General features: G+C 42.4%; 1 protein-coding gene across 1 annotated transcript in view; it reads left to right on the top strand.

The window, feature by feature from the left end:
* LOC124286694 (inhibitor of nuclear factor kappa-B kinase subunit alpha-like) overlaps positions 1–18289 on the top strand; it is a 48394-nt gene extending 30105 nt beyond the window's left edge. Inside the window, 7 exon segments of the mRNA XM_046723111.1 lie at positions 141–205; positions 2671–2783; positions 5367–5416; positions 6701–6803; positions 7365–7509; positions 14786–14958; positions 16148–18289. Coding sequence (XP_046579067.1) covers positions 141–205; positions 2671–2783; positions 5367–5416; positions 6701–6803; positions 7365–7509; positions 14786–14958; positions 16148–16250 — 752 coding nt within the window. The 3' untranslated portion in view covers positions 16251–18289.
* The last annotated feature ends 9444 nt before the right edge of the window (positions 18290–27733 follow it).

The following is a 27733-nucleotide window of genomic DNA, read 5'->3' as shown; positions in this document are numbered from 1 at the left end:
GTTGCAGTTTGGATGGTGATCATTATATTGATCACTGGTTTGTCTGGTTCAGACCAGTCAGTCATAGGGTCTGTGGTTGTTCGTGTTGCTAGTGTAGCAGTTTACTTTTGTAATAACTTTTGTCTTCTTTTTCTTTTCAGCATCTGAGAAAATGTTTTCAAAATGGCTGAGAATGTCTGAAGAAATAGAAAGGTATTCAGAACTGGTAAGTGACAATAAATATGACATCAGACTGCTACCACAGTAGCCGAGTGAGATCAGTCCGTACAGTGTCAGTCATAGTCACGTACACTGTTGTTGACCCAGAGTTTTGTGGGACACAAGAAGCATGATTCAGTGGTTTAGTTAAGGGAGTCTAGGTCCTCATCCTGATCATCCAGGAACAGAGCCTGAGAGCCATGGTGGAATATGCCAAGTCATGGCAGAATGTGCACTGTCATAGAGTGAGAACAATACTTCTTGAAATTCCCTGTGCCAAATGTTTACTGCCTATTATTGAGGTCACTAAGCCTCCTCAGCGCCTGTAAAATCATGACCTAGATAGAAGCGAGGAATGTAGGTGTTTTCTTCTTACCTGACTACTCCCTGATGCCCTGCAACGTGTTACACAGGAACAACTGAAGTGTCAGGAGGGCTGTAGCATACCCCCTATCCAAATGTGGAGATTTTACCAAAATCAGTAAATATGGTACACCCGGCCATATCACTCACACTGCGTATCTTGACTATATTGAACAACAGAACATGTCACCCTCCATTAGACCAGGGGGTCAGTATTCGTGCAGTTGGTCAACACAGCGGCTCAGTCAGTAGGGTTTGCTCAAACAAAGGGCCGGTCAGAGTTGAGAAAGACTATTATAGTTACATGAAGTCACTCTCCATTATCTCTCTTTGCTGTCTCCTCTGATGGTTGAACTAAAATTATTTTTAGATCAACTACACATTACCAAAATGTTCATGCAAAGGAAATATGCATCTGCTGCATATATATCTTTATATAGCATTATGTCAGTTATCTATATCAAAGATATAAAAAAAGATACCAGAGTTAAGTGATGAAATATACAATTGCTACAATTTCATGCAATTAATACAATTACTGGCAGTCTGGATATTCAGTGTGTAACCTACATTGTCATCGGCTGCATGTAACGCTGTATCTGGGTCGTGTGGGCTGTGCGGGTCAAGATGTGGGATAAACGCTGGGTTAAAGTAACCTGATACATTCTGTTCCCAGTTCAATATTGACATGGATTTCTGGAGGGTGGGAGCTGTCATACTAATTACTGGATAAAACTTTTACTGCTGCTGAGGGATCCCGAAAAGATAGGCACTTTTCTAGCATTTGGCTAAGGACTTAATACCCCAACATGTTAGCTGTACTCTTGTGAGAACTCAAATCCAGCAGAACCTGCAAAAGCTGTCACCTGGAGCCATCCAATATGGAAAGCCATGACCTTTTGTAAATGAGGATTTCAGAGAGCAAGGAGACACATTAGATCAGATGAATGGGTACCGGTAAATAGGAGAATGGATAAATATTTTGTCCTTTAGGGAACAAGGTTAAATATTGGGTTCAGTAGGAAATAAGGATAAATATTGGGTTCAGTGGGAAACAAGGGTATATATTTTGTCCTGTAGGAGAATGGGTAAATATTGGGTCTTGTATGAAATAAGGGCAAAATCGGTCCAGTAATAAACAGAGCTGACATGGATTTCAATGTCTTGTATTGTTTAATTGTAACTATTCAGTACAGGTACTTGTTTTGTTAGCTTTCTTGAAGATGGTTGTACAACATGTAGTAAAGCCTTTCACTGAAACAAAGCAAGTTGAAATCTATACTTCCGTCATGTCTTCACTTATACCTTGGCTTGTAAGATCTTGGAAGATTGACAGGTATGAGTGAGTGTACTGGGTTCTGCGAGGGTCAGTATTTCCATTCTATCAGCTTGATGCTGGTGACCAGCCAGAAGGGATGCAGGTTGTACACATTTACCATTGAAACCCTTGAGCAAGGGTATGGTGTGCCGAGAATCCTGAAACAGGATGAAACCTTGGATATCAATATCCATGGTCAGAGAACTGAGGCGTGTTCAGAACCGTGAGTGCCAACGAACACTAGCGAGCGCTCGATCCTGAACGTCTGTGCCCGTTCGAACGCCCACACGCGCACGCGAACCATCCTCACAGGTGCCTCACCAAGCGAACCAAGATGGCGACCATGTTTAATGTCATTCGTCACCACTCGCCCCTTTCCGTAACCTCCAACAAGAAGACATTTTTATTTTCACTGGTATTTACAGTATTTCACCCTTAAGAATCTAATAAAAGAAGCTATTCAGTTTGTCCCAGAATAACACGAGTTGGTCACGAATGGTTAAGTGTAACCAAGTGTTCGCATCCGTTTAGGGCCGATGCGAGCACTCTCGGGAGGCAATAGCGTGGGCGTTCGCGGTTCTGAACACACCTCTGGTGTATGCTAAAGGGAAGTAACTGCGCACAGTGAATTTTGGCACTTAACTGACTTGGCTCATGCTGCCTGATGATCTTCAGCCAGAACTTATGATTCATGTTAACCATTACATCAAATAACTATGACCTCAGGAGAAAAGTAATGGTAAGTGTAGTTTGAGTTTTGTTACAGTTGTTTTGTATCTGCACTTCCTCAGAAAGACAGAGTGAACACCTTGGACCAGCAGTCTACAGCCCTGCAGACAAAAATTGTGGAGCTGCAGCGGAGTCCATTTGCCAGAATAAAACAGAACGATGTCCTGTGTGATTGGTAAGCCGCCGCTAGTAGCAGAAACATAAATACATTAACACACAAACAAAACAGAAACCTAATGAGCTATGGCACCAGAAATACGACCCTGACTAGATACACCACCTGAGACAACCCTGACTAGATACCCCACCAGAGACAGAGCCCTGACTAGATACCCCACCAGAGACAGAGCCCTGACTAGATACTCCACCAGAGACAACCCTGACTAGATACACCACCAGAGACAGAGCCCTGACTAGATACTCCACCAGAGACAACCCTGACTAGATACACCACCAGAGACAGAGCCCTGACTAGATACCCCACCAGAGACCAAGCCCTGACTAGATACACCACCAGAGACCGAGCCCTGACTAGATACACCACCAGAGACAACCCTGACTAGATACACCACTAGAGACCGAGCCCTGACTAGATACACCACCAGAGACCGAGCCCTGACTAGATACACCCACCAGAGACAGAGCCCTGACTAGATACTCCACCAGAGACAACCCTGACTAGATACCCCACCAGAGACAACCCTGACTAGATACACCACCAGAGACAAGAGCCCTGACTAGATACACCACCAGAAACAGAGCCCTGACTAGATACCCCACCAGAGACCGAGCCCTGACTAGATACACCACCAGAGACAACAGCCCTGACTAGATACCCCACCAGAGACAACCCTGACTAGATACACCACCAGAGACAACCCTGACTAGATACACCACCAGAGACAGAGCCCTGACTAGATACACCACCAGAGACAACCCTGACTAGATACACCACCAGAGACAGAGCCCTGACTAGATACACCACCAGAGACAACCCTGACTAGATACACCACCAGAGACAGAGCCCTGACTAGATACCCCACCAGAGACAGAGCCCTGACTAGATACACCACCAGAGACAACCCTGACTAGATACATTACCAGAGACAACCCTGACTAGATACACCACCAGAGACAACCCTGACTAGATACACCACCAGAGACAACCCTGACTAGATACACCACCAGAGACAACCCCTGACTAGATACTCCACCAGAGACAACCCTGACTAGATACACCACCAGAGACAACCCTGACTAGATACACCACCAGAGACAAGCCCTGACTAGATACACCACCAGAGACAGAGCCCTGACTAGATACACCACCAGAGACCGAGCCCTGACTAGATACACCACCAGAGACCGAGCCCTGACTAGATACACCCACCAGAGACAGAGCCCTGACTAGATACACCACCAGAGACAACCCTGACTAGATACACCACCAGAGACAGAGCCCTGACTAGATACACCACCAGAGACAGAGCCCTGACTAGATACCCCACCAGAGACAGAGCCCTGACTAGATACACCACCAGAGACAACCCTGACTAGATACACCACCAGAGACAACCCTGACTAGATACACCACCAGAGACAACCCTGACTAGATACACCACCAGAGACAGATCCCTGACTAGATACTACACCAGAGACAACCCTGACTAGATACACCACCAGAGACAACCCTGACTAGATACACCACCAGAGACAACCCTGACTAGATACACCACCAGAGACAGAGCCCTGACTAGATACACCACCAGAGACAGAGCCCTGACTAGATACACCACCAGAGACAACAGAGCCTGACTAGATACACCACTAGAGACCCAGAGCCCTGACTAGATACACCACCAGAGACCGAGCCCTGACTAGATACACCCACCAGAGACAGAGCCCTGACTAGATACTCCACCAGAGACAACCCTGACTAGATACCCCACCAGAGACAACCCTGACTAGATACACCACCAGAGACAACCCTGACTAGATACACCACCAGAAACAGAGCCCTGACTAGATACCCCACCAGAGACCGAGCCCTGACTAGATACACCACCAGAGACAACCCTGACTAGATACCCCACCAGAGACAACCCTGACTAGATACACCACCAGAGACAGAGCCCTAACTAGATACACTACCAGAGACAACCCTGACTAGATACACCACCAGAGACAGAGCCCTGACTAGATACACCACCAGAGACAACCCTGACTAGATACCCCACCAGAGACAGAGCCCTGACTAGATACCCCACCAGAGACAGAGCCCTGACTAGATACACCACCAGAGACAACCCTGACTAGATACATTACCAGAGACAACCCTGACTAGATACACCACCAGAGACAACCCTGACTAGATACACCACCAGAGACAACCCTGACTAGATACACCACCAGAGACAGATCCCTGACTAGATACTACACCAGAGACAACCCTGACTAGATACACCACCAGAGACAACCCTGACTAGATACACCACCAGAGACAGATCCCTGACTAGATACACCACCAGAGACAGAGCCCTGACTAGATGCACCACCAGAGACAGCCTGACTAGATACACTACTAGAGACAGAGCCCTGACTAGATACACCACCAGAGACAGAGCCCTGACTAGATACACAGTCAGAGTCAGAACAACACTTGCTTTGCCACCAATACTTGATACACCACCAAAAGCTGGAATGTTGGCAGCATTTTAATGAGCATGAATATAAATATCAGTTTTGTTTTGTTTTTTAGTGAAGAGTCAGCCAAAAGACTATACCAGGAACTAATGCAGACACCAAAGGGTAAGTCAGTGTAACCTGAGACAACTGAGTGACACCTGAGACAACCCTGACAACCCTAAATTAGTGTGACCTTTGTCTGTGTGACTGGTGACTGGTGTCCAATGTCCTTCTGTTTCACCATTTTGCCAACAAGATACAGTCGAGCACCGTTGTCTCGATATTCATGGGACCAAGAAAAAATATCGAGTTATCCGGACTTCGAGACATCCGACCAGGGCATATCATCACATATCACTATGAAAGAAAACAAAACAAAAAGTAGATTTCATGTATATATATTTGTATATACATTTTACTCACAGGCATTGCAGTCACACACGATACAGCTCTGATACAGTGTCCATCTTGAATGATACGTCATCTCGCCCTCAATCTCTCGATTCCACAAATCTTGTGAACGCATCTGCTGTTCTCAACTGCGATTACACAAAACCCTCAGTGTGTTTGGATTCGTAACTATAATCCGTTATCAGTAGTGTTTAGTCGTAACAGTGAGTACTTCCTAATTAATTCCTTCTTAATTAATCCTAATGAAATAACAAACATGTGACACCTTCAACTCAATTAGCCCTAGTTAGTTTACACTACCGCATCCCTTTGATTCACGCCGCACAGTGTGTAAACGTGTGGAAACAAACTCAGTTCAGAGGGATACTTGCCCATGAAAGGTAGGTGAATATCGAGTTGCTTTGTAAATATCGAGTTAAAAGTCTAATTTTGCTTGTTGGGACCATGAAATTATATCGAGATATCCGAAATATCGAGACATCCGTATCGAGTTAAAAGAGCTTGAATAATGATAAATTATGAAGGATTCTGCCGGAACCGAGATGTTATATGGAGACAACTGAGATATTGAGTTATCAGAGTTCGACACAACGGTGCTCGACTGTACACTCTGTATGTAAGACATTGCCAACACAGATGAATGATGAGGCACACGATGTCCGGGAGGTGTTGTGTAAGACACGAGTTATGAAGGACCCTCAATGTCTGCTCATCTTTGTTCACATATTTCACAATTTCTAAGATAGGTATTTATAAATATAACTGATTTCATCTGACATTCAAATTAGAGACAAGAGGTTCAACATGTATTCTAATGTGCTGTGCACGCTCATTAACTACCACATGAATCTGCTGCAGAGAAATGTAGGTAAATCACTTTGTTAACAGATCAAATAAAAGCAGAATTGATAGTATGTGGAGGCTACTCCGATATTATCAACATTGTCTGTATTATTGTCACTAACCTCTGGTTCCATATGTTAATGTTTGCTTCAGAAAACCGTGGCAACCTGATGGACCACACCAAGATGGTGCAGCCTGTTGTCAAGTGTGTGCTAGTCAGGGACAAGTCCATTGTGGATCTGTACACTTACCTGGGGTGAGAACCAACATCTTTCCATCAGGACAAATATTCAGATTACATCAGCCCAAGTCTTTAGTGGGCTAAATATACCATACCTTAGATGAGAGGATCCTATTTTGATGATTTGTACCCTGATAGTTAAAAACAGGGATATCAGCATGATATAAAGGTATCCAGTAGCAATATACCAACACTTGGGTGTAAGCAGTATAACTGAATTTACAAGCTGAACAAGTTCAAGTGGATATATAATCTCTAGAAAGCTCTTGTCATTTCTGTTACAGCTGTAATAGAAGTATTAGGTAACTCTTCCATGATTCACCATTTTGTGCTCCAATTCTCCATCTAAGTATCTAGCATGGCACACTTATTTACATCAATTCATCATACATATGTCATACAGAGGTTGGGTAACTAAGGGTTCAAGACTTGTCCCAGGGACGACCTAGGTTGTATAAAGCACCATGTGGGTGCAAGGTTGTGGTTCTTGGTGACGTCCATGATATTTCTGGAAAACTGCAGCAAGCAGCATTACTCCCAATTCACTCCTTGCCTCACACACGTTTTTTCTGTCAGTAAAGTGTCGCAGTGCCGCTACGAGCTGCAGAAGATCATGCCATCCCTGGACCAGTGCTGTGAGGAGATTGGTGCGGCGAGTAGACAGCTGATGACCAATCAGCAGAGTCGACAACAAGACATCTGGAATATGCTCAAACTTGTGGTGAGTCACACTTCTAAAATTTCAACTAACATTTCTTATGTTTTAATTTCAATTTCTCCTATCAATGTAAGAGACACCAAAATATTACGCTAATTACGAATATGTTTTCTCAAAGTATTTCCTACATGCACCCAGGATCACCAATCTTCCTGAAGCTGCATTAGTGAAACATAATGGTACTTTGGCTGAAGGCTTACAGTGTTATGTATAAACAATGTTTCTTTGGTACATTTTAGGTTTTCTATATGATAGAGTTTTTTAGTTATCAATAACATTTTGTGATTCTCCGACAAGTATGCATACTGTGGTGTTTGCTGGGCAGCGTGTCTATGAATGACTTGTTGTAGGTGAATAAAAGCTCTCCGACATGTATGCATACTGTGGTGTTTGCTGGGCAGTGTGTCTATGAATGACTTGTTGTAGGTGAATAAAAGCTCTCCGACATGTATGCATACTGTGGTGTTTGCTGGGCAGTGTGTCTATGCATTCTGTGGTGTTTGCTGGGCAGCGTGTCTATGAATGACTTGTTGTAGGTGAATAAAAGCTCTCCGACAAGTATGCATGCTGTGGTGTTTGCTGGGCAGCGTGTCTATGAATGACTTGTAGGTGAATAAAAGCTCTCCGACATGTATGCATACTGTGGTGTTTGCTGGGCAGTGTGTCTATGGATGACTTGTTGTAGGTGAATAAAAGCTCTCCGACAAGTATGCATACTGTGGTGTTTGCTGGGCAGCGTGTCTATGAATGACTTGTAGGTGAATAAAAGCTCTCCGACATGTATGCATACTGTGGTGTTTGCTGGGCAGTGTGTCTATGGATGACTTGTTGTAGGTGAATAAAAGCTCTCCGACATGTATGCATACTGTGGTGTTTGCTGGGCAGTGTGTCTATGGATGACTTGTTGTAGGTGAATAAAAGCTCTCCGACAAGTATGCATACTGTGGTGTTTGCTGGGCAGCGTGTCTATGAATGACTTGTAGGTGAATAAAAGCTCTCCGACATGTATGCATACTGTGGTGTTTGCTGGGCAGCGTGTCTATGGATGACTTGTTGTAGGTGAATAAAAGCTCTCCGACATGTATGCATACTGTGGTGTTTGCTGGGCAGTGTGTCTATGCATACTGTGGTGTTTGCTGGGCAGTGTGTCTATGCATACTGTGGTGTTTGCTGGGCAGTGTGTCTATGCATACTGTGGTGTTTGCTGGGCAGTGTGTCCATGAATGACTTGTTGTAGGTGAATAAAAGCTCTCCGACATGTATGCATACTGTGGTGTTTGCTGGGCAGTGTGTCTATGAATGACTTGTTGTAGGTGAATAAAAGCTCTCCGACAAGTATGCATACTGTGGTGTTTGCTGGGCAGCGTGTCTATGAATGACTTGTAGGTAAATAAAAGCTCTCTGACATGTATGCATACTGTACTGTTTGCTGGGCAGTGTGTCTATGGATGACTTGTTGTAGGTGAATAAAAGCTCTCCGACATGTATGCATACTGTGGTGTTTGCTGGGCAGTGTGTCTATGCATACTGTGGTGTTTGCTGGGCAGTGTGTCTATGCATACTGTGGTGTTTGCTGGGCAGCGTGTCTATGCATACTGTGGTGTTTGCTGGGCAGTGTGTCTATGAATGACTTGTTGTAGGTGAATAAAAGCTCTCCGACATGTATGCATACTGTGGTGTTTGCTGGGCAGTGTGTCTATGAATGACTTGTTGTAGGTGAATAAAAGCTCTCCGACAAGTATGCATACTGTGGTGTTTGCTGGGCAGCGTGTCTATGAATGACTTGTAGGTAAATAAAAGCTCTCTGACATGTATGCATACTGTACTGTTTGCTGGGCAGTGTGTCTATGGATGACTTGTTGTAGGTGAATAAAAGCTCTCCGACATGTATGCATACTGTGGTGTTTGCTGGGCAGCGTGTCTATGGATGACTTGTTGTAGGTGAATAAAAGCTCTCCGACATGTATGCATACTGTGGTGTTTGCTGGGCAGTGTGTCTATGAATGACTTGTTGTAGGTGAATAAAAGCTCTCCGACATGTATGCATACTGTGTTGTTTGCTGGGCAGTGTGTCTATGCATACTGTGGTGTTTGCTGGGCAGCGTGTCTATGGATGACTTGTTGTAGGTGAATGAAAGCTCTCCGACATGTATGCATACTGTGGTGTTTGCTGGGCAGTGTGTCTATGGATGACTTGTTGTAGGTGAATAAAAGCTCTCCGACATGTATGCATACTGTGGTGTTTGCTGGGCAGTGTGTCTATGGATGACTTGTTGTAGGTGAATAAAAGCTCTCCGACAAGTATGCATACTGTGGTGTTTGCTGGGCAGCGTGTCTATGAATGACTTGTAGGTGAATAAAAGCTCTCCGACATGTATGCATACTGTGGTGTTTGCTGGGCAGTGTGTCTATGGATGACTTGTTGTAGGTGAATAAAAGCTCTCCGAAATGTATGCATACTGTGGTGTTTGCTGGGCAGTGTGTCTATGCATACTGTGGTGTTTGCTGGGCAGTGTGTCTATGCATACTGTGGTGTTTGCTGGGCAGCGTGTCTATGAATGACTTGTAGGTAAATAAAAGCTCTCTGACATGTATGCATACTGTACTGTTTGCTGGGCAGTGTGTCTATGGATGACTTGTTGTAGGTGAATAAAAGCTCTCCGACATGTATGCATACTGTGGTGTTTGCTGGGCAGCGTGTCTATGGATGACTTGTTGTAGGTGAATAAAAGCTCTCCGACATGTATGCATACTGTGGTGTTTGCTGGGCAGTGTGTCTATGAATGACTTGTTGTAGGTGAATAAAAGCTCTCCGACATGTATGCATACTGTGTTGTTTGCTGGGCAGTGTGTCTATGCATACTGTGGTGTTTGCTGGGCAGCTTGTCTATGGATGACTTGTTGTAGGTGAATAAAAGCTCTCCGACATGTATGCATACTCTGGTGTTTGCTGGGCAGTGTGTCTATGCATACTGTGGTGTTTGCTGGGCAGTGTGTCTATGGATGACTTGTTGTAGGTGAATAAAAGCTCTCCGACATGTATGCATACTGTGGTGTTTGCTGGGCAGTGTGTCTATGGATGACTTGTTGTAGGTGAATAAAGCTCTCCGACATGTATGCATACTGTGGTGTTTGCTGGGCAGTGTGTCTATGGATGACTTGTTGTAGGTGAATAAAGCTCTCCGACATGTATGCATACTGTGGTGTTTGCTGGGCAGTGTGTCTATGGATGACTTGTTGTAGGTGAATAAAAGCTCTCCGACATGTATGCATACTGTGGTGTTTGCTGGGCAGTGTGTCTATGGATGACTTGTTGTAGGTGAATAAAAGCTCTCCGACATGTATGCATACTGTGGTGTTTGCTGGGCAGTGTGTCTATGGATGACTTGTTGTAGGTGAATAAAGCTCTCCCGACATGTATGCATACTGTGGTGTTTGCTGGGCAGTGTGTCTATGAATGACTTGTTGTAGGTGAATAAAAGCTCTCCGACATGTATGCATACTGTGGTGTTTGCTGGGCAGTGTGTCTATGAATGACTTGTTGTAGGTGAATAAAAGCTCTCCGACATGTATGCATACTGTGGTGTTTGCTGGGCAGTGTGTCTATGAATGATGGATGACTTGTTGTAGGTGAATAAAGCTCTCGACGCCATTATGCATACTGTGGTGTTTTGCTGGGCAGTGTCTATGGATGACTTGTTGTAGGTGAATAAAAGCTCCCGACATGTATGCATACTGTGGTGTTTGCTGGGCAGTGTGTCTATGAATGACTTGTTGTAGGTGAATAAAAGTGTTTGCTGGGCAGTGTGTCGACATGTAGGTGAATAAAAGCTCTCCGCATGTATGCATACTGTGGTGTTTGCTGGGCAGTGTGTCTATGCATACTCGCTGGTGTTTGCTGGGCAGCGGTGTATGCATACTGTGGTGTTTGCTGGAGCAGCGTGTCTATGCATACTGTGGTGTTTACCGCTGGGCAGTGTGTCTATGGATGACTTGTTGTAGGTGAATAAAAGCTCTCCGACATGTATGCATACTGTGGTGTTTGCTGGGCAGTGTGTCTATGGATGACTTGTTGTAGGTGAATAAAAGCTCTCCGACAAGTGTACTGTGCATACTGTGGTGTTTGCTGGGCATGGATGACTTGTTGTAGGTGAATAAAAGCTCTCCGACATGTATGCATGTGGTGTTTGCTGGGCGGTGTGTCTATGTGACTTGTTGTAGGTGAATAAAAGCTCTCCGACATGTATGCATACTGTGGTGTTTGCTGGGCAGTGTGTCTATGGATGACTTGTTGTAGGTGAATAAAAAGCTCTCCGACATGTATGCATACTGTGGTGTTTGCTGGGCAAGCGTGTCTATGCATACTGTGGTGTTTGCTGGGCAGCGTGTCTATAGATACTTGGTAGGTGAATAAAAGCCTCCGACTACGTATGCATACCCTGTGGTGTTTGCTGGGCAGTGTGTCTATGGATGACTTGTTGTTGTAGGTGAATAAAAGCTCTCCGACATGTATGCATACTGTGGTGTTTGCTGGGCAGTGTGTCTATGGATGACTTGTTGTAGGTGAATAAAAGCTCTCCGACATGTATGCATACTGTGGTGTTTGCTGGAGCAGTGTGTCTATGAATGACTTGTTGTAGGTGAATAAAAGCTCTCCGACAAGTATGCATACTGTGGTGTTTGCTGGGCAGTGTGTCTATGGATGACTTGTTGTGGAATGAATAAAGCTCTCCGACATGTATGCATACTGTATGCATACTGTGGTGTTTGCTGGGCAGTGTGTCTATGCATGACTTGTTGTAGGTGAATAAAAGTCCTAATATGTATGCATACTGTGGTGTTTGCTGGGCAGTGTGTCTATGGATGACTGTGGTGTAGGTGAATAAAAGCTCTCCGACATGTATGCATACTGTGGTGTTTGCTCAGTGTGTCTATGGATGACTTGTTGTAGGTGAATAAAGCTCTCCGACATGTATGCATACTGTGGTGTTTGCTGGGCAGTGTGTCTATGCATATGACTTGTCTGTAGCATACTGTGGTGTTTGCTTGGGGCATATATGCATACTGTGGTGTTTGCTGGGCAGTGTGTCTATGGATGACTTGTTGTAGGTGAATAAAGCTCTCCACGACATGTATGCATACTGTGGTGTTTGCTGGGCAGTGTGTCTATGGATGACTTGTTGTAGGTGAATAAAAAAGCTCTCCGACATGTATGCATACTGTGGTGTTTGCTGGGCAGTGTGTCTATGACGACTTGTTGTAGGTGAATAAAAGCTCTCCGACATGTATGCATACTGTGGTGTTTGCTGGGCAGTGTGTCTATGAATGACTTGTTGTAGGTGAATAAAAGCTCTCGACATGTATGCATACTGTGGTGTTTGCTGGGCAGTGTGTCTATGGATGACTTGTTGTAGGTGAATAAAAGCTCTCCGACAAGTACATGCATACTGTGGTGTTTGCTGGGCAGTGTGTCTATGGATGACTTGTTGTAGGTGAATAAAAGCTCCCGACATGTATGCATACTGTGGTGTTTGCTGGGCAGTGTGTCTCATGAACGACTTGTTGTAGGTGAATAAAAGCTCCCGACATGTATGCATACATGTGGTGTTTGCTGGAGCAGTGTGTCTATGAATGACTTGTTGTAGGTGAATAAAGCTCTCCGACATATGCATACTGTGGTGTTTGCTGGGCAGTTCATGGACCGACATCAGTATGCATTGCGTGGCTTTGCTGGGCAGTGTGTCTATGGATGACTTGTTGTAGGTGAATAAAAGCTCTCCATTATGTATGCATACTGTGGTGTTTGCTGGGCAGTGTGTGCATACTGTGGTACGACAAGGTAGCTATTCATGCATACTGTAGGTGAATAAAAGCCTCCATTACTATGCATACTGTGGTGTTTGCTGGGCAGTGTGTCTATGGATGACTTGTTGTAGGTGAATAAAGCTCTCCGACATGTATGCATACTGTGGTTTGCTGGGCAGTGTGTCTATGCATACTGTAATGGTGTTTGCTGGGCAGCGTGTCTATGCATACTGTGGTGTTTGCTGGGCAGCGCGTGTCTATGCATACTGTGGTGTTTGCTGGGCAGTGTAATCTATGGATGACTTGTTGTAGGTGAATAAAAGCTCTCGACATGTATGCATACCATTCGCATGGTGTTGCTGGGCAGTGTGTCTATGGATGACTTGTTGTAGGTGAATAAAAGCTCTCCGGTGACATGTATGCATACTGTGGTGTTTAGCACAGGCGGTAAGCAATCTATGGATGACTTGTTGTAGGTGAATAAAGCTCCTCCGACATGTATGCATACTGTGTGGTGTTTGCTGGGCAGTAATGTCTGTAGTTGACTTTGTTGTAGGTGAATAAAAAGCTCCCACATGTATGCATACTGTGGTGTTTGCTGGAGCAGTGTGTCTATGAATGACTTGTTGTAGGTGAATAAAAGCTCTCGACATGTATGCATACTGTGGTGTTTGCTGGGCAGTGTGTCTATGGATGACTTGTTGTAGGTGAATAAAAGCTCTCCGACATGTATGCATACTGTGGTGTTTGCTGGGCAGTGTGTCTATGAATGACTTGTTGTAGGTGAATAAAAGCTCTCCGACATGTATGCATACTGTGGTGTTTGCTGGGCAGTGTGTCTATGGATGACTTGTTGTAGGTGAATAAAGCTCTCCGATGTATGCATACTGTGGTGGTTTGTGGGCAGTTGTCTGGATGACTTGTTGTAGTGTGCTCTACATGTATGCATACTGTGTCTATGTGTGTTTGCTGGGCAGCGTGTCTATGCATACTGTGGTGTTTGCTGGGGCAGGCGTGTCTATGCATACTGTTGGTGTTTGCTGGGCAGTGTGTCTATGGATGACTTGTTGTGGTGAATAAAAGCTCTCCCGACATGTATGCATACTGTGGTGTTTGCTGGGCAGTGTCTATGGATGACTTGTTGTAGGTGAATAAAAGCTCGACATGTATGCATACTGTGGTGTTTGCTGGGCAGTGTGTCTATGCATACTGTGGTGTTTGCTGGGCAGCGTGTCTATGCATACTGTGGTGTTTGCTGGGCAGCGTGTCTATGCATACTGTGGTGTTTGCTGGGCAGTGTGTCTATGGATGACTTGTTGTAGGTGAATAAAAGCTCTCCGACATGTATGCATACTGTGGTGTTTGCTGGGCAGTGTGTCTATGGATGACTTGTTGTAGGTGAATAAAAGCTCTCCGACATGTATGCATACTGTGGTGTTTGCTGGGCAGTGTGTCTATGAATGACTTGTTGCAGGTGAACAAAGGCAAGCAGGCGGGTACTCTGATGCGATCCAACTCGCGCTCAAGCTCATCTGGACCATCAAGTCTTGGCAGCCTGTTTGGTGCTGGAGCGCCGATGTCCTTCCAGACCAGTGGGAATCAGGAGTCACTGAGGGTCATGGAGGAGTCGAAGGAACACCAGAAGAAGTGAGGGATCCCTCTCCATACCAGTGTACTTGGTGGAGGCAGTGTAGAGGCTTTACTGGGTTGGCAACATAGGAGGGCAATATCATCACTGGAAGGTATAGGGAATACATAGTAGGAGCAGAACAGTGTAGAAGACTCCTGCCAAATGAAGCAAACGGACACCTTCAAATGAGGCAAATGGAGATGGTTTAAAGCATACCAGACAGTAATGTGAACAATAGGTTTACTGTAATCTCAACAATAGGTTGACTGTAATGTGAACAGTAGGTTGACTGTAATGTGAACAGTAGGTTGACTGTAATGTGAACAGCTTGACTTTAATGTGAACAGTAGGTTGACTGTAATGTGAACAATAGGTTGACTGTAATGTGAACAGTAGGTTGACTGTAATGTGAACAGTAGGTTGACTGTAATGTGAACAATAGGTTTACTGTAATGTGAACAGTAGGTTGACTGTAATGTGAACAGTAGGTTGACTGTAATGTGAACAGTAGGTTGACTGTAATGTGAACAGTAGGTTGACTGTAATGTGAACAGTAGGTTGACTGTAATGTGAACAATAGGTTTACTGTAATGTGAACAGTAGGTTGACTGTAATGTGAACAATAGGTTTACTGTAATGTGAACAGTAGGTTGACTGTAATGTGAACAGTAGGTTGACTGTAATGTGAACAATAGGTTGACTGTAATGTGAACAATAGGTTGACTGTAATGTGAACAATAGGTTGACTGTAATGTGAACAGTAGGTTGACTGTAATGTGAACAATAGGTTTACTGTAATGTGAACAGTAGGTTGACTGTAATGTGAACAGTAGGTTGACTGTAATGTGACCAGTAGGTTGACTGTAATGTGAACAGTAGGTTGACTGTAATGTGAACAGTAGGTTGACTGTAATGTGAACAGTAGGTTGACTGTAATGTGAACAGTAGGTTGACTGTAATGTGAACAGTAGGTTGACTGTAATGTGAACAGTAGGTTGACTGTAATGTGAACAGTAGGTTGACTGTAATGTGAACAATAGGTTTACTGTAATGTGAACAGTAGGTTGACTGTAATGTGAACAGTAGGTTGACTGTAACTTAAACAGGTTGACTGTAATCTGAACAGGTTGACTGTAACTTAAACAGTAGGTTGACTGTAATCTGAACAATAGTTCAATGGCTAACCTGCATGTTGATCTGTTCCAGATTTGAGGAGATGATGCACAGTCTCCGAGAGGAACAGGAGGAGAACATGTCGCTCATGACATCCATCAACGATGTCATTGATATTGCTGACCCTGGCAGCTAGGACTGCCCCAACTTATTCCAGCTTGACTTAAGGGACACCGTGCATTAGTTTAGCGTTGAGTGAGTGATGTGGGAGGAACACCTGTCCCAGGGAGGCAGCGGCAGATGGTACTGGGTCTTACACACGTCATTCATCTTCCGTCAGCTATAGTTTCTAGAGGAATCAACAACCGGCTTCACATGCTGCGTTATCCCACTGGCTACAAGTGTTAGGGAGATGTGGGGACAGACACCAGGTGTCATGATTGGTGTCAAGTGATTCCACATTTATGGCTGATGTTATCAGATAACCATTAATGGACTTCATCATTGTTTTATCTAATGGCCAAGGTTTTAAGTACTGAGCTTTGTAACATACATGTATACATGAGAGAGTATGAATGAGAGTGTTTCATGACTGTGATTGTGTGTGGTATCTTCAGGCTAGGGTTAGTGTTGTTACCATTCTTATAAGATTCTGTGAACATTGTGTGATTTTTATGTTAATTGTCCCTATGCCTGAAGTATCTGTAAGAAGCTATGAATATAAGTGGATTAAGGGTCTGTTTAGTGTTCAGTGAAACTGTCCTTTGGCAATTCAAGGGTAGGACTGGCCCCAAGTACAGGGAAACATCTGAATTTAATGGTCATGCTCTGTGTTGCATGTGTATTGTCACAGGTGAATGTCATGCGTCATTATATATATGTGTGATGAGACTCAGCCTTGTACAGGCCACCAGTATATGGCTCAGTGTTCAGGGAGGGAATCAACCAGGTATGTCTGCTCAAGCCAAATAGTGATCCAACAAAATGTTGGAAATTCTCCTAGCCATCAGGGATCCCTTTAACATTATCAAAGCTAGCAGCCAGTGAGCTACTGCTTGTTTTCAATGCATGAATGATTAAATACAATTAAAGATGCATGTTCACATGTACATCCAGTACATCCTCTGCTTGCATCCTGTACAAGGGTACTAAGTGTAGAACTCCCGTGGAATATTGCCCAAAGTGTTATAAAACTATATTCACTCACCTTGTTGTTTCTTGCAAGTATATTACAAGTTATGACTTCACACACAGGCCCATTTCATTGGCTCCTATGGACATGACTGTCACCATTCTGTGCCTACACAGATATTGTTCATAACGGCGCGTCGGTGTGTCTGTGATGAAGCGAGGGATGTGAGATGTGGAAAAGTGTTGACTCATCAATCCAAAAACTCATAGATCATGATGTGTTAATAAAACTGTTTTGTTTATGTTTTGAGTTAAAATCGATTTGTTACACCATGTTTTAACCACCACTGTGACGTCTCGGTATATGAGATAAACAGGGTATCAGCTATGTTATAATACAGGTATCAGATATTGTACATTGAATGCAGCCTTGGCTTGGTTCCAGATTATTTTGTTAATATGAATTTGAGGTTTTATGTCTATTAAATATTTTAGTTAGACTTGATGAAAGTATGCATTCAACAGACTTCTTTTATGTGAGTGTGACGTTTCGATACAGATTCTTGTACCATTGCCAAGCACCTGTGTCAAAACGTTGCAGTCATGAATAAAAGAAGTGGTTATCCGTAAAGTTTGTTCTATATTGTACTTCTCAACTTCTAAAATGCCACTCAAAGAAGAGACCCTTGTTCAGTTAGTTGATGCTAGACTTGATGAAAGTATGCATTCAACAGACCCTTGTTCATTTACTTGATGTAAGTATGCATTCAACAGACCCTTGTTCATTTAGTTGATGAAAGTATGCATTCAACAGACCCTTGTTCATTTAGTTGATGAAAGTATGCCTTCAACAGACCCTTGTTCATTTAGTTGATGCTGGACTGGCATGCATTCAACACTTTTTCAGTTAGTTGTGACAGTGTACAAGAAATGTTTTATCATGCAGTTTTGAATCTACATTGTTTTTTGTACAAAGTGATGAATTGTTGAACATCTTAGCAATGAAATTTGTAAAAACTAAAGAAAATATGGTTCAAATTATGTTTAATTTCAAAATATGGTAGTTTGCCTTTTTTAGCTTTTGAATAAAAGCCTTCTACTGCTTTTATGGAGAACTGCTTTAGAACTAACGCAGGGATTTATCTAGAGCTGCTCACACCTGAGAACTATTCCTCTAGGCGGCTGAAAACTTGCGTTTAAGTACTGACATTACAGTCACCTCAGTTTCATTGATTTTTGCCCCAGATCAGCAGGATATTTCTGTGAAAATTCCCAGTCCCAATTCCCCTGCCAAGAGCACTTTGTCCTAGGTAAGTCCCTGGGGGGGATGTGTTTTGTCATGAACCAAAGGTACCACTCAAACAACAGATACCACATCTTAGATTAAGGTCGGTTGAGTAAAAGGAACGATATCGCTTGTGGCACTGTGACAATCAGTGATTCATGTGTTGTCTTTGGTGATATCAATTCAGCTTTGTTAATTTCAAAGAAACTTGCACATAAAACAGCAATGCAAAGGTTACGTGCAAATATTCACCCGAGACTAGCTTCCACCCGAGCGATGTTTGTAATAGTGACACATCTCTTTTTCTGTCATTACTTCGACCCGTGAAGGTCCGGGTTAGAATGAATCTTCAGTCACCCATGCTTGGCATAAGAGATGACTAACGGGATCGGGGGTCAGGCTCACTGACTGGGTTGACAAATGTCATTAGTTCTCAATTGCGCAGATCGATGCTCATGCTGTTGATCACTGGATTGTCTGGTCCAGATTCGGTTATTAACAGACTGCCGCCATATAGCTGGAATATTGCTGAGTGTGGCGTAAAACTAAACTCACTCACTCACTGTCATCACTGGCGGCTGACTTTGTGTGCTAGCGATTAGGTGCCTGACTCTGCGGGTGTGGGTTCAAATCCCGGAGGGGACTCAACCCAACAAAAGTACTAGTACTGTACTTTACTAACAAAGCGTAATCCCAAATATAACATATGTTACATGGTGTACAGAGTTGTGGCCCTTGGCATGTTCAGCAGGGCCTGCATTAAGTAACAGGTTTGAATCCCATCTTCAGTCTGGTTATGATCCATGGTTTTAAGTAATGTCAGGTTGCGTACAAGTTCTGTGTAAGTCAGTTTACGTGACTCATTTGATGATGCTCTACAGTATTATGTACTCTGTATTCCTCCATTAGGCTGACTGACTGAGTTTAGTTTTACGCCGCTTTTAGCAATATTCCAGCAATATCACGGCGGGGGACACCAGAATTGGGCTTAACACATTGTGCCCATGTGGGGAATCGAACCTGGGTCTTTGGCGTGATCCTCCATTAGGAATGTGTAAGTTGGGTCTACAGTTAACAGTATTGCTGTTATGTCGTGAATTGTCAGCGTAATTTGGTAAAGCATACCAGCATTAGTATTTCACTGACGAACCTTGAAACATTATTGGAATGAACTGGGGTTCAAACCCACAATCACTGGTTCCTGGCAAGCACAAGGGATGCAACTCTGTCCAGCGAAATGTGTCGGCCTGACAACTGGGCCAACCATGTGCATTCCAGGAGGAAGGTATAGTGTTTACCAGACATGAGGATGCTAAATATATTGCATACATTTGTATCCATGGAACAATGTTTAAATATTCAGTCCAGTGCTTCGTACAATATGTTATTTATTATCCTGTGTATATAACTTTGTTTGTTGTACATATACAGATGTTGCCTGACATTGTGAATATAGACCAGTGACGAGTCGTGTGTACATAATGTATGATATATATGTTAATAATGATCAGCCCTCACCTCCCATACCAGCTGAATCATGTCGCTTTCAACAGATCACAAATCATGAAAGCTTTCAACAGATCGCTAATAATGTAGCTCTTTACAGATTACAAATTAAAAGTTCATATTTGAAATTGTACATAAGCATTTCTCAGCTGATGCATGTACACACACACACACACACACACACACACACACACACACACACACACACACACACACACACACACACACACACGCGTGCACACATACACACAGACAGAACAAACACATGCATAAACATGCATGCATGTGCACTCCTTGCTAGGTAAATTTTGATAATGGTGTATGTGACGATAATCCCAATTTCACCTACCCCTTTTGTCTACCACTGATGGGTCAGTCAGAGTCAAGGTAGGACAAACATGGATGTACTGGTAATGTCTCAACTTCACTGGCTCTGGGCCAGCTGATTAGGATGTGTATTGAGTAGAAATGTGTTAAAGACAGATACCGGTACTTTCAATTTAAAACAGTTTTTCACAATTAACAGTTTCTACTGTTTTACATCTTACGAGATATACACGCTATGGTTTCACTATAGAACTTGGTTGCATTTTTCCTGATTAAAATCAACCAATGAGGCCTGATTCTGTGCTTCAAGTTCCAAATTCATTGTAGGTAATTTACAATGGAAAACAGGATGTCCATCTCCTTCAGTGTATGTTCAGTTTGGAGTGACCACACCAAGACATGAACACACTATGCCTTGGACATAAGTGAGATGTAGCAAATGTTAGATTTGGGTCTACACCAGCATTTGTACTTGACAATATGTTTTACTTATTAAGGTGGTCAAATTACAAATGTAAGATTGACCTGAAACTTATGAATGTAACCTGGCCTATGTATCTTGTATTGGCATAGATTACTTACCTATACTCCGCACAAAAAGTTAAGCAACACAAATGTTTAGTCTCATTACAATTAACAAAATAAAATGAAATGGTATTGAGCAATAATAGACTTACAAATCATCAAAAGCATGTACCATGAAACAGTCGTGCAAAATGTGCTGCATTGATGAAGTAAAATGTTAACATGAAGGTTCAAGTCAGTTTTGGACAGTGAAGCAGTGTTCAGTAACGCGTATGACCACCATGAGCACAAACGCAAACTTCTACACTTCTTGGCATTGACCAAATGAGCCTTTACAGTTGCTGTCTAATGTTCTGCCATTCACTCTGTAACGCCTGCTCAAGGTCATCCAGAATCAGGGCGGTGGGGTAGCCTAGTGGTTAAGGCGTTCGCTCGTCACGCCGAAGACCCGGGTTCGATTCCCCACATGGGTACAATGTGTTAAGCCCATTTCTGGTGTTCCCCCGCCGTGATATTGCTGGAATATTGCTAAAAGCGGCGTAAAACCAAACTCACTCACTCCCTCATCCAGAGTCTGGCTGTGAACATGGAGACCGCAAACACAACTTCCAATAATGTCCCAAGCATATTCAATGGGATTAAGATCAAGTGACCTGCAGGCCAGTCCATGTGTGATGCTGTTGATCTAAACAACATCGTTAACAACTCTTTCTCAGGCATTATCATCCATGGACGGGCATTATCATCAATAAGAATGAAGTTAGGACCCGTTTGTTGTACCAGACGAATGATTACAGGTAGGTTTACACCGATCAGGGTGCATGTGTGAAGAGTGGAGGACATTCATGCCACACATTTTGCATGTTGTTTCTTAGGGTGGTTGTGTTCGGGTGTTGTCAACGTTATCAGATAAATCAATTTGACAGTCACTAAAGGTTATGTATTCTTTGAATATTTACCTTTCAGTAACATGTCGGCAAAAATCTCTATCGGGATTGATAAAGATATTACACTGAAAATACTAGTTGCTTAATTTCTTGTGAGGAGTATATAAATATCTTTTATTGATGGTTGAAACATGGTTAAACCTTTATCCTCTCTAAAGATATTCACAGTTTGAGAATATTGAAGTTTTCTCTCATCATGTATGCATACATTTGTCTCCAAGGCAACAATAGCCTCGACATGTTGGATGTGAAATCATATTAAATTGTTTCATATTTTGACAGAATGTATTGTTGTGCTTGTTGTGTGATGCTGACCAAACATTAGTAGTCCAGCATAGGAAAAGTCTACTGGCCCTGTAGCATCTCCTCTATGTGCACCCTAAAATGGCGGTACTAACAGACAGCTGGTGTACTTCTGTCCACAGACAGTGTGTGTAACATGTCTATTACTTCCTGTCCATGTTCATAGATAGTTTACCAGGCATCTATAACAAGTAACAATAAGGAACCACTCAAGAAGGTAACCACTGTCCCACACAGGGTTGTTTTGGTAGCTTGTCCTGCTTAGAGTTTCGAGTCAATCTAATACTGATAATTCTGCAGAAACTGATATTACTCTGTCACCCAACCACTGGAACAGAATCTATTACATTTCACTAGTAACAGTGTGTGAAATAAGCCAAAAACGCAACCAGACATCAGGACTGGTAACTTCAGCCCAAAATGGATTTAACCAGACCAAACAATCTAAAGAAAATAACTCAATTTTTTACTCAGGTGTATGGAACATGTTATCTAAAATATTTACCAGACCATTTGGCTGGCTGGCGGTAAATTTAGACCGTCCGTCAGATATCTATTCTGTCTTGGGCGGTCGGACAGGCCTTACTTCATACACTGCTCGTACCCACTGTGGTAGTGTCAAAAACTGCAAGTCAGGCTGTTGGTTTGACAGTAATCTTAGAGACTGACAGACAGATAGACAGACAAGTTTATTCAGTAAAAGGCCACAGGCCCATCATACAGTCATTTGCATATGATATAGATAGTTGAGTGCACATGCTGTGTAAGAGGAACATTTCTAATGCGCTGAAGTACATGATACAGAAAAATACTGACATCTTTTATGATACAGTCATTATGTGTTTTCATAATGTTAATAAAATTGGCATTTGGATCAAAATCAGTCAAATATTTCTGAATATATCTTAACCTTAAATCAGAAAAGCGTTCACACTTAAGGAGTATATTAGAATTTTGAATTGAAGTGAACCAACATTGTTTAAGATTATCCGAAAGTCTGTTTAAACAAGGATATGAAATAATCAACATTGCCAACATCCTGACTGATCATGCATAAGATTCTTGAGAGGCATTTAGAAGTTGGTGAATATATAACATTGCCAACATCCTGAGTACATGATTCTTGAGAGGCATGTCATGGACGGCACGGCAACTTCTTGTTTATTGTATATCACAACGTTTCTGGGCTACTTCTTGCCCCATCTTCAGGTGATTTAAGACAGATGTAGAAAACAAACTATATATGCCAGATTTACAGGAAGCCAGATATGTACATGTCATGCCATAGCCAAAACCATACTTAAATAAAATATTTCTGACACAAGTTGCCCAAGTAGTGTGGCCAACATCATCTAAGGACTTGGGCATAATATAACAATGTTTTGGCACTCTACTATCAGGCATATACAATAGGTGACACCAGTATTTAATTACTTTAGTCATATAAGTAATTTGTAAATATTCCTGCAACATTACGGTGGAGGACACCAGAAATGGGTTTCACACATTGTACCCATGTGGGGAATCGAATGTGGGCCTTCAGAATGACGAGAACGCTTTAAACACTAGGCTACCCCACCGCCTGGATGTGCTACTGAATCATACTACAGGAATCCTTGAGTGTGTTCATAAGGGACCAGTTGCTTTGTGTATTTCATTCAGATTGCAAGTAAATTGTTACCAAATTTCAATTTCAGTTTTGTTTTAATCAGAATAAAATATGTTACAGTTACCATTTCAATTAGCAGAATTTGTTTTTCAAAGCATATACCACAACATGTAATGGTTTCATAGTTACATCCAAAACAGTGGTTGGTACTTATTTAATGCTGAATGTATTGCAATTTTCTGCAATGAAATGACAGCACCAGTATGTCTTTGTATCACTTTGAAACTGATACTGATGGATGTGCCTCTAATTATGCCAGATGAGATGTTCTTTAAAAAATTGTTTATGATTAATAAAATATTTTGCTGTCCTGTTGCATATTAAAAATCTATTGAACCAATCAGACATTCCCAGTGGTGTGCAATATACACAAGCAGTATAAGCTGCAGCAGTATCACCAAGGGTATATAGGGTTTTATTCATCCTGCGGGACTTCTATATCACATGCAAGAGGCTTGTCCTTTGTATGGACAATATACACTAGCAGTATAAGCTGCAGCAGTATCACCAAGGGTATATAGGGTTTTATTCATCCCACGGAGTTCTATATCACATGCAAGAGGCTTGTCCTTTGTGTGGACAATGTACACTAGCAGTATAAGCTGCAGCAGTATCACCAAGGGTATATAGGGTTTTATTCATCCTGCAGGAGTTCTATATCACATGCAAGAGGCTTGTCCTTTGTGTGGACAATATACACTAGCAGTATAAGCTGCAGCAGTATCACCAAGGGTATATAGGGTTATATTCATCCTGCAGGAGTTCTATATCACATGCAAGAGGCTTGTCCTTTGTGTGGACAATATACACTAGCAGTATAAGCTGCAGCAGTATCACCAAGGGTATATAGGGTTTTATTCATCCTGCGGGAGTTCTATATCACATGCAAGAGGCTTGTTCTTTGTGTGGACAATATACACCAGCAGTATAAGCTGCAGCAGTATCACCAAGGGTATATAGGGTTTTATTCATCCTGCGGGAGTTCTATATCACATGCAAGAGGCTTGACCTTTGTGTGGACAATATACACTAGCAGTATAAGCTGCAGCAGTATCACCAAGGGTATATAGGGTTTTATTCATCCTGCGGGAGTTCTATATCACATGCAAGAGGCTTGTCCTTTGTGTGGACAATATACACTAGCAGTATAAGCTGCAGCAGTATCACCAAGGGTATATAGGGTTTTATTCATCCTGCGGGAGTTCTATATCACATGCAAGAGGCTTGCCTTTGTGTGGACAATATACACTAGCAGTATAAGCTGCAGCTATCACCCTTTGTGTGGACATATATTCACTAGCAAGAGGCTTGCCCTTTGTGTGGACAATATACACTAGCAGTATAAGCTGCAGCAGTATCGCCAAGGGTATATTGGGTTTTATTCATCCTCTTGGGAGTTCTATATCACATGCAAGAGGCTTGACCTTTGTGTGGACAATATACACTAGCAGTATAAGCTGCAGCGGTATCACCAAGGGTATATAGGGTTTTATTCATCCTGCAGGGAGTTCTATATCACATGCAAGAGGCTTGTCCTTTGTGTGGACAATATACACTAGCAGTATAAGCTGCAGCAGTATCACCAAGGGTATATAGGGTTTTATAGTCATCATGCTTGTGGTATTTATAAACGCTCACGATAGATGCATAAAACCACATATTCCCATAGTAATTCTGCTCCAATGAATTTATCTTGCCAACATGTTTCAATCTGCCATTGAAAAAGAATTTAAATTGAAAATTGATAAAAAAGAAACAGCAGTTTGATTGAGCTGAGGTTAAATGGTGCTGTGTCACATGACTCTTATTGACTCGGAAACAACGTGCAGCTGTTTGCCTAGTAGCTGGGTATGTAAGATTTATTCTCAGAAATCAACATGAATCTGGTTTTCTTCATGCTGGGATATAAGGGATATATTTTAATGATCAATAAAAGAAGTTTTGAAGTGTAAATGCCCATCCTTCACCCACAAAGCCATTCTGAGAGTTATTTTGGGTTACATTCATGAACTCTGTTCTGCTATCCAAATATGAAATTACAAGTGTGTTGTTTCAACATATACTGAAGAGCAAAAGAAATGCTAGTCTGGCTTTCTGTCAAGTTTTTGAATAGAAGACAAGCAAAATTATGTTTAATCATTTATTCTATAGAGAACACTGTCAATTTAACAACTAATAGTTGCTGTTGACATTGAATTGCAATAAGTTCAAATTGATCACAGTCCGTCAAATGGAGATACCCTGAACGAAAAGTGTTCATTAGTGTATAGCCCCTTTTGCAGGCCGTGGTAGTGGCCTCATTGAGTTCACTAGAGTCTGAAAGGATGCCTGACAACTGGTTCTTAATCTCTATTCCAATTGTGCAAGTGTGAGTGGCTGTCTACCTGCTGCTATCTTCCATCCAATTTTGTCCCAGAATGTTCAATCGGAGCCATATCCGGGGAAAGAGACGTTAATGTTGTTCTGAGCCAGATAATCCATCGACACCCTTGCTGTGTGAGGGCTGCAAATGTCGCTGGAGTTGTTAACGTGCCAAAATTGGCCCCACATATGGCCTTCGGCAGTGGATTCCAGCAGGCCGAAGCCGACGCCTAATCGCATCGCTTGGCACTTGCTCCCCTTGACCCAGGAACTAAGGCTGCTGTTACTGTTGCTGCTTGAGTTCGGTTCCTTAGATGAGTGACCTGGATGAACCGATCTTGCGCATGAGTTGTCACTCGTTGCCGTCCGGTACGGGGACGATCAGCAGCAACCCGCTTTGCTGATGACGTTGAGCAAGTCGTGTAATGGTGGTAAGATGATAGTCCAATTGTCTAGCTACAGCGGTTGCAGAGTTACCTCCGTGAAACTTTCCAATGGCCATTCCCTTCTGCTCTGTCTTTAGTCTAGGCATCGTTTGTGTGGCGTGCACACCTCCTAGCGTCAATACTGAACTGTTTTTTTGACATAAACCTTTATAAAGGATACCTCAGAGTGAAATGAATGCTTTTCATCCATAACCGTCGTTGCACGTGCTAACATTATGGTTTTGCTGCACTGTTGGTGTGTTTGTGCGAATGGTTCATATGGACGTCAAATTGCATGACATCATCTCATCTGGGATCATTACGTCACTTTACCATGAACGTTCCATAAACCTGAACGCTTACCTTCATGAGATTTCATTTTGTCGAAACTTACGTTTCTTTTGCTGTTCAGTATATAAGGTGTGCCTGTTACAGCAGCCTAATAACTAGAAAAAACTGGAACAGATGACAAGGGAAGTGAAAAACTTATCTGTGACCAATATTCAAACATTGAAGTTTTGACAAAGTATTGCAACTGTTTAATTGTATATTATTGAGCATCTGTTACTAAGAACCTTGGGGTTTGTTCTGACATCCTGAATTGATTACATTGAACATACTGGATGAAATCTGAATTGATTTAAAATGAAATAATTTACAGGGTAAAAACCTATTGCAGATGTCAGCGGTATCTGAGACTGTACCAGCTGGCTGAGTATTTTCATTATTCGGTTGGGATATTGTTGATTGCTAAAATGGTCAATACATACATTAAAGCTTCCCCTTTTCAAGAGCATGTTTATCTTGACAATAGACATTTTGTTATTTGTTGTGAAAATAAGTAAAATATGAATAATTACATCAAATCAAGAGAAAGGCATAATGAATCTACCTTGAAATTTACATTGACATGCAAATGCTCCCATTGAAGTGCAGTCTATAATCTTGAATATTTTGTCCTATATTATTTCAATAATGCCAATTTTGGAATATTCCCAGTTCAGTTAAAATGTAACCTCAGATTTAACCCAGATGTATTGTTCTAGGTCATGTTTTCTGCATGATTTTCTCGACGCTGCTAAACACATCTTGACATCAAAAAGAATGTCAGTCCCTAAGAGATAATGAATGAAATAAGATGTGAGAGGATTAACACGTGGTTCAAACACACATTCTTAAGGACAAACTGTCTTGGTTGTA

This window comes from Haliotis rubra, unplaced genomic scaffold, assembly GCF_003918875.1.
Source record: "Haliotis rubra isolate DU_JTF1 unplaced genomic scaffold, ASM391887v1 Scf39, whole genome shotgun sequence".
NCBI classification, from domain to species: Eukaryota; Metazoa; Mollusca; class Gastropoda; order Lepetellida; family Haliotidae; genus Haliotis; species Haliotis rubra.
The sequence above is the reverse complement of the archived record's forward strand: the minus strand, read 5'-3'. Positions and strand labels throughout refer to the sequence as shown.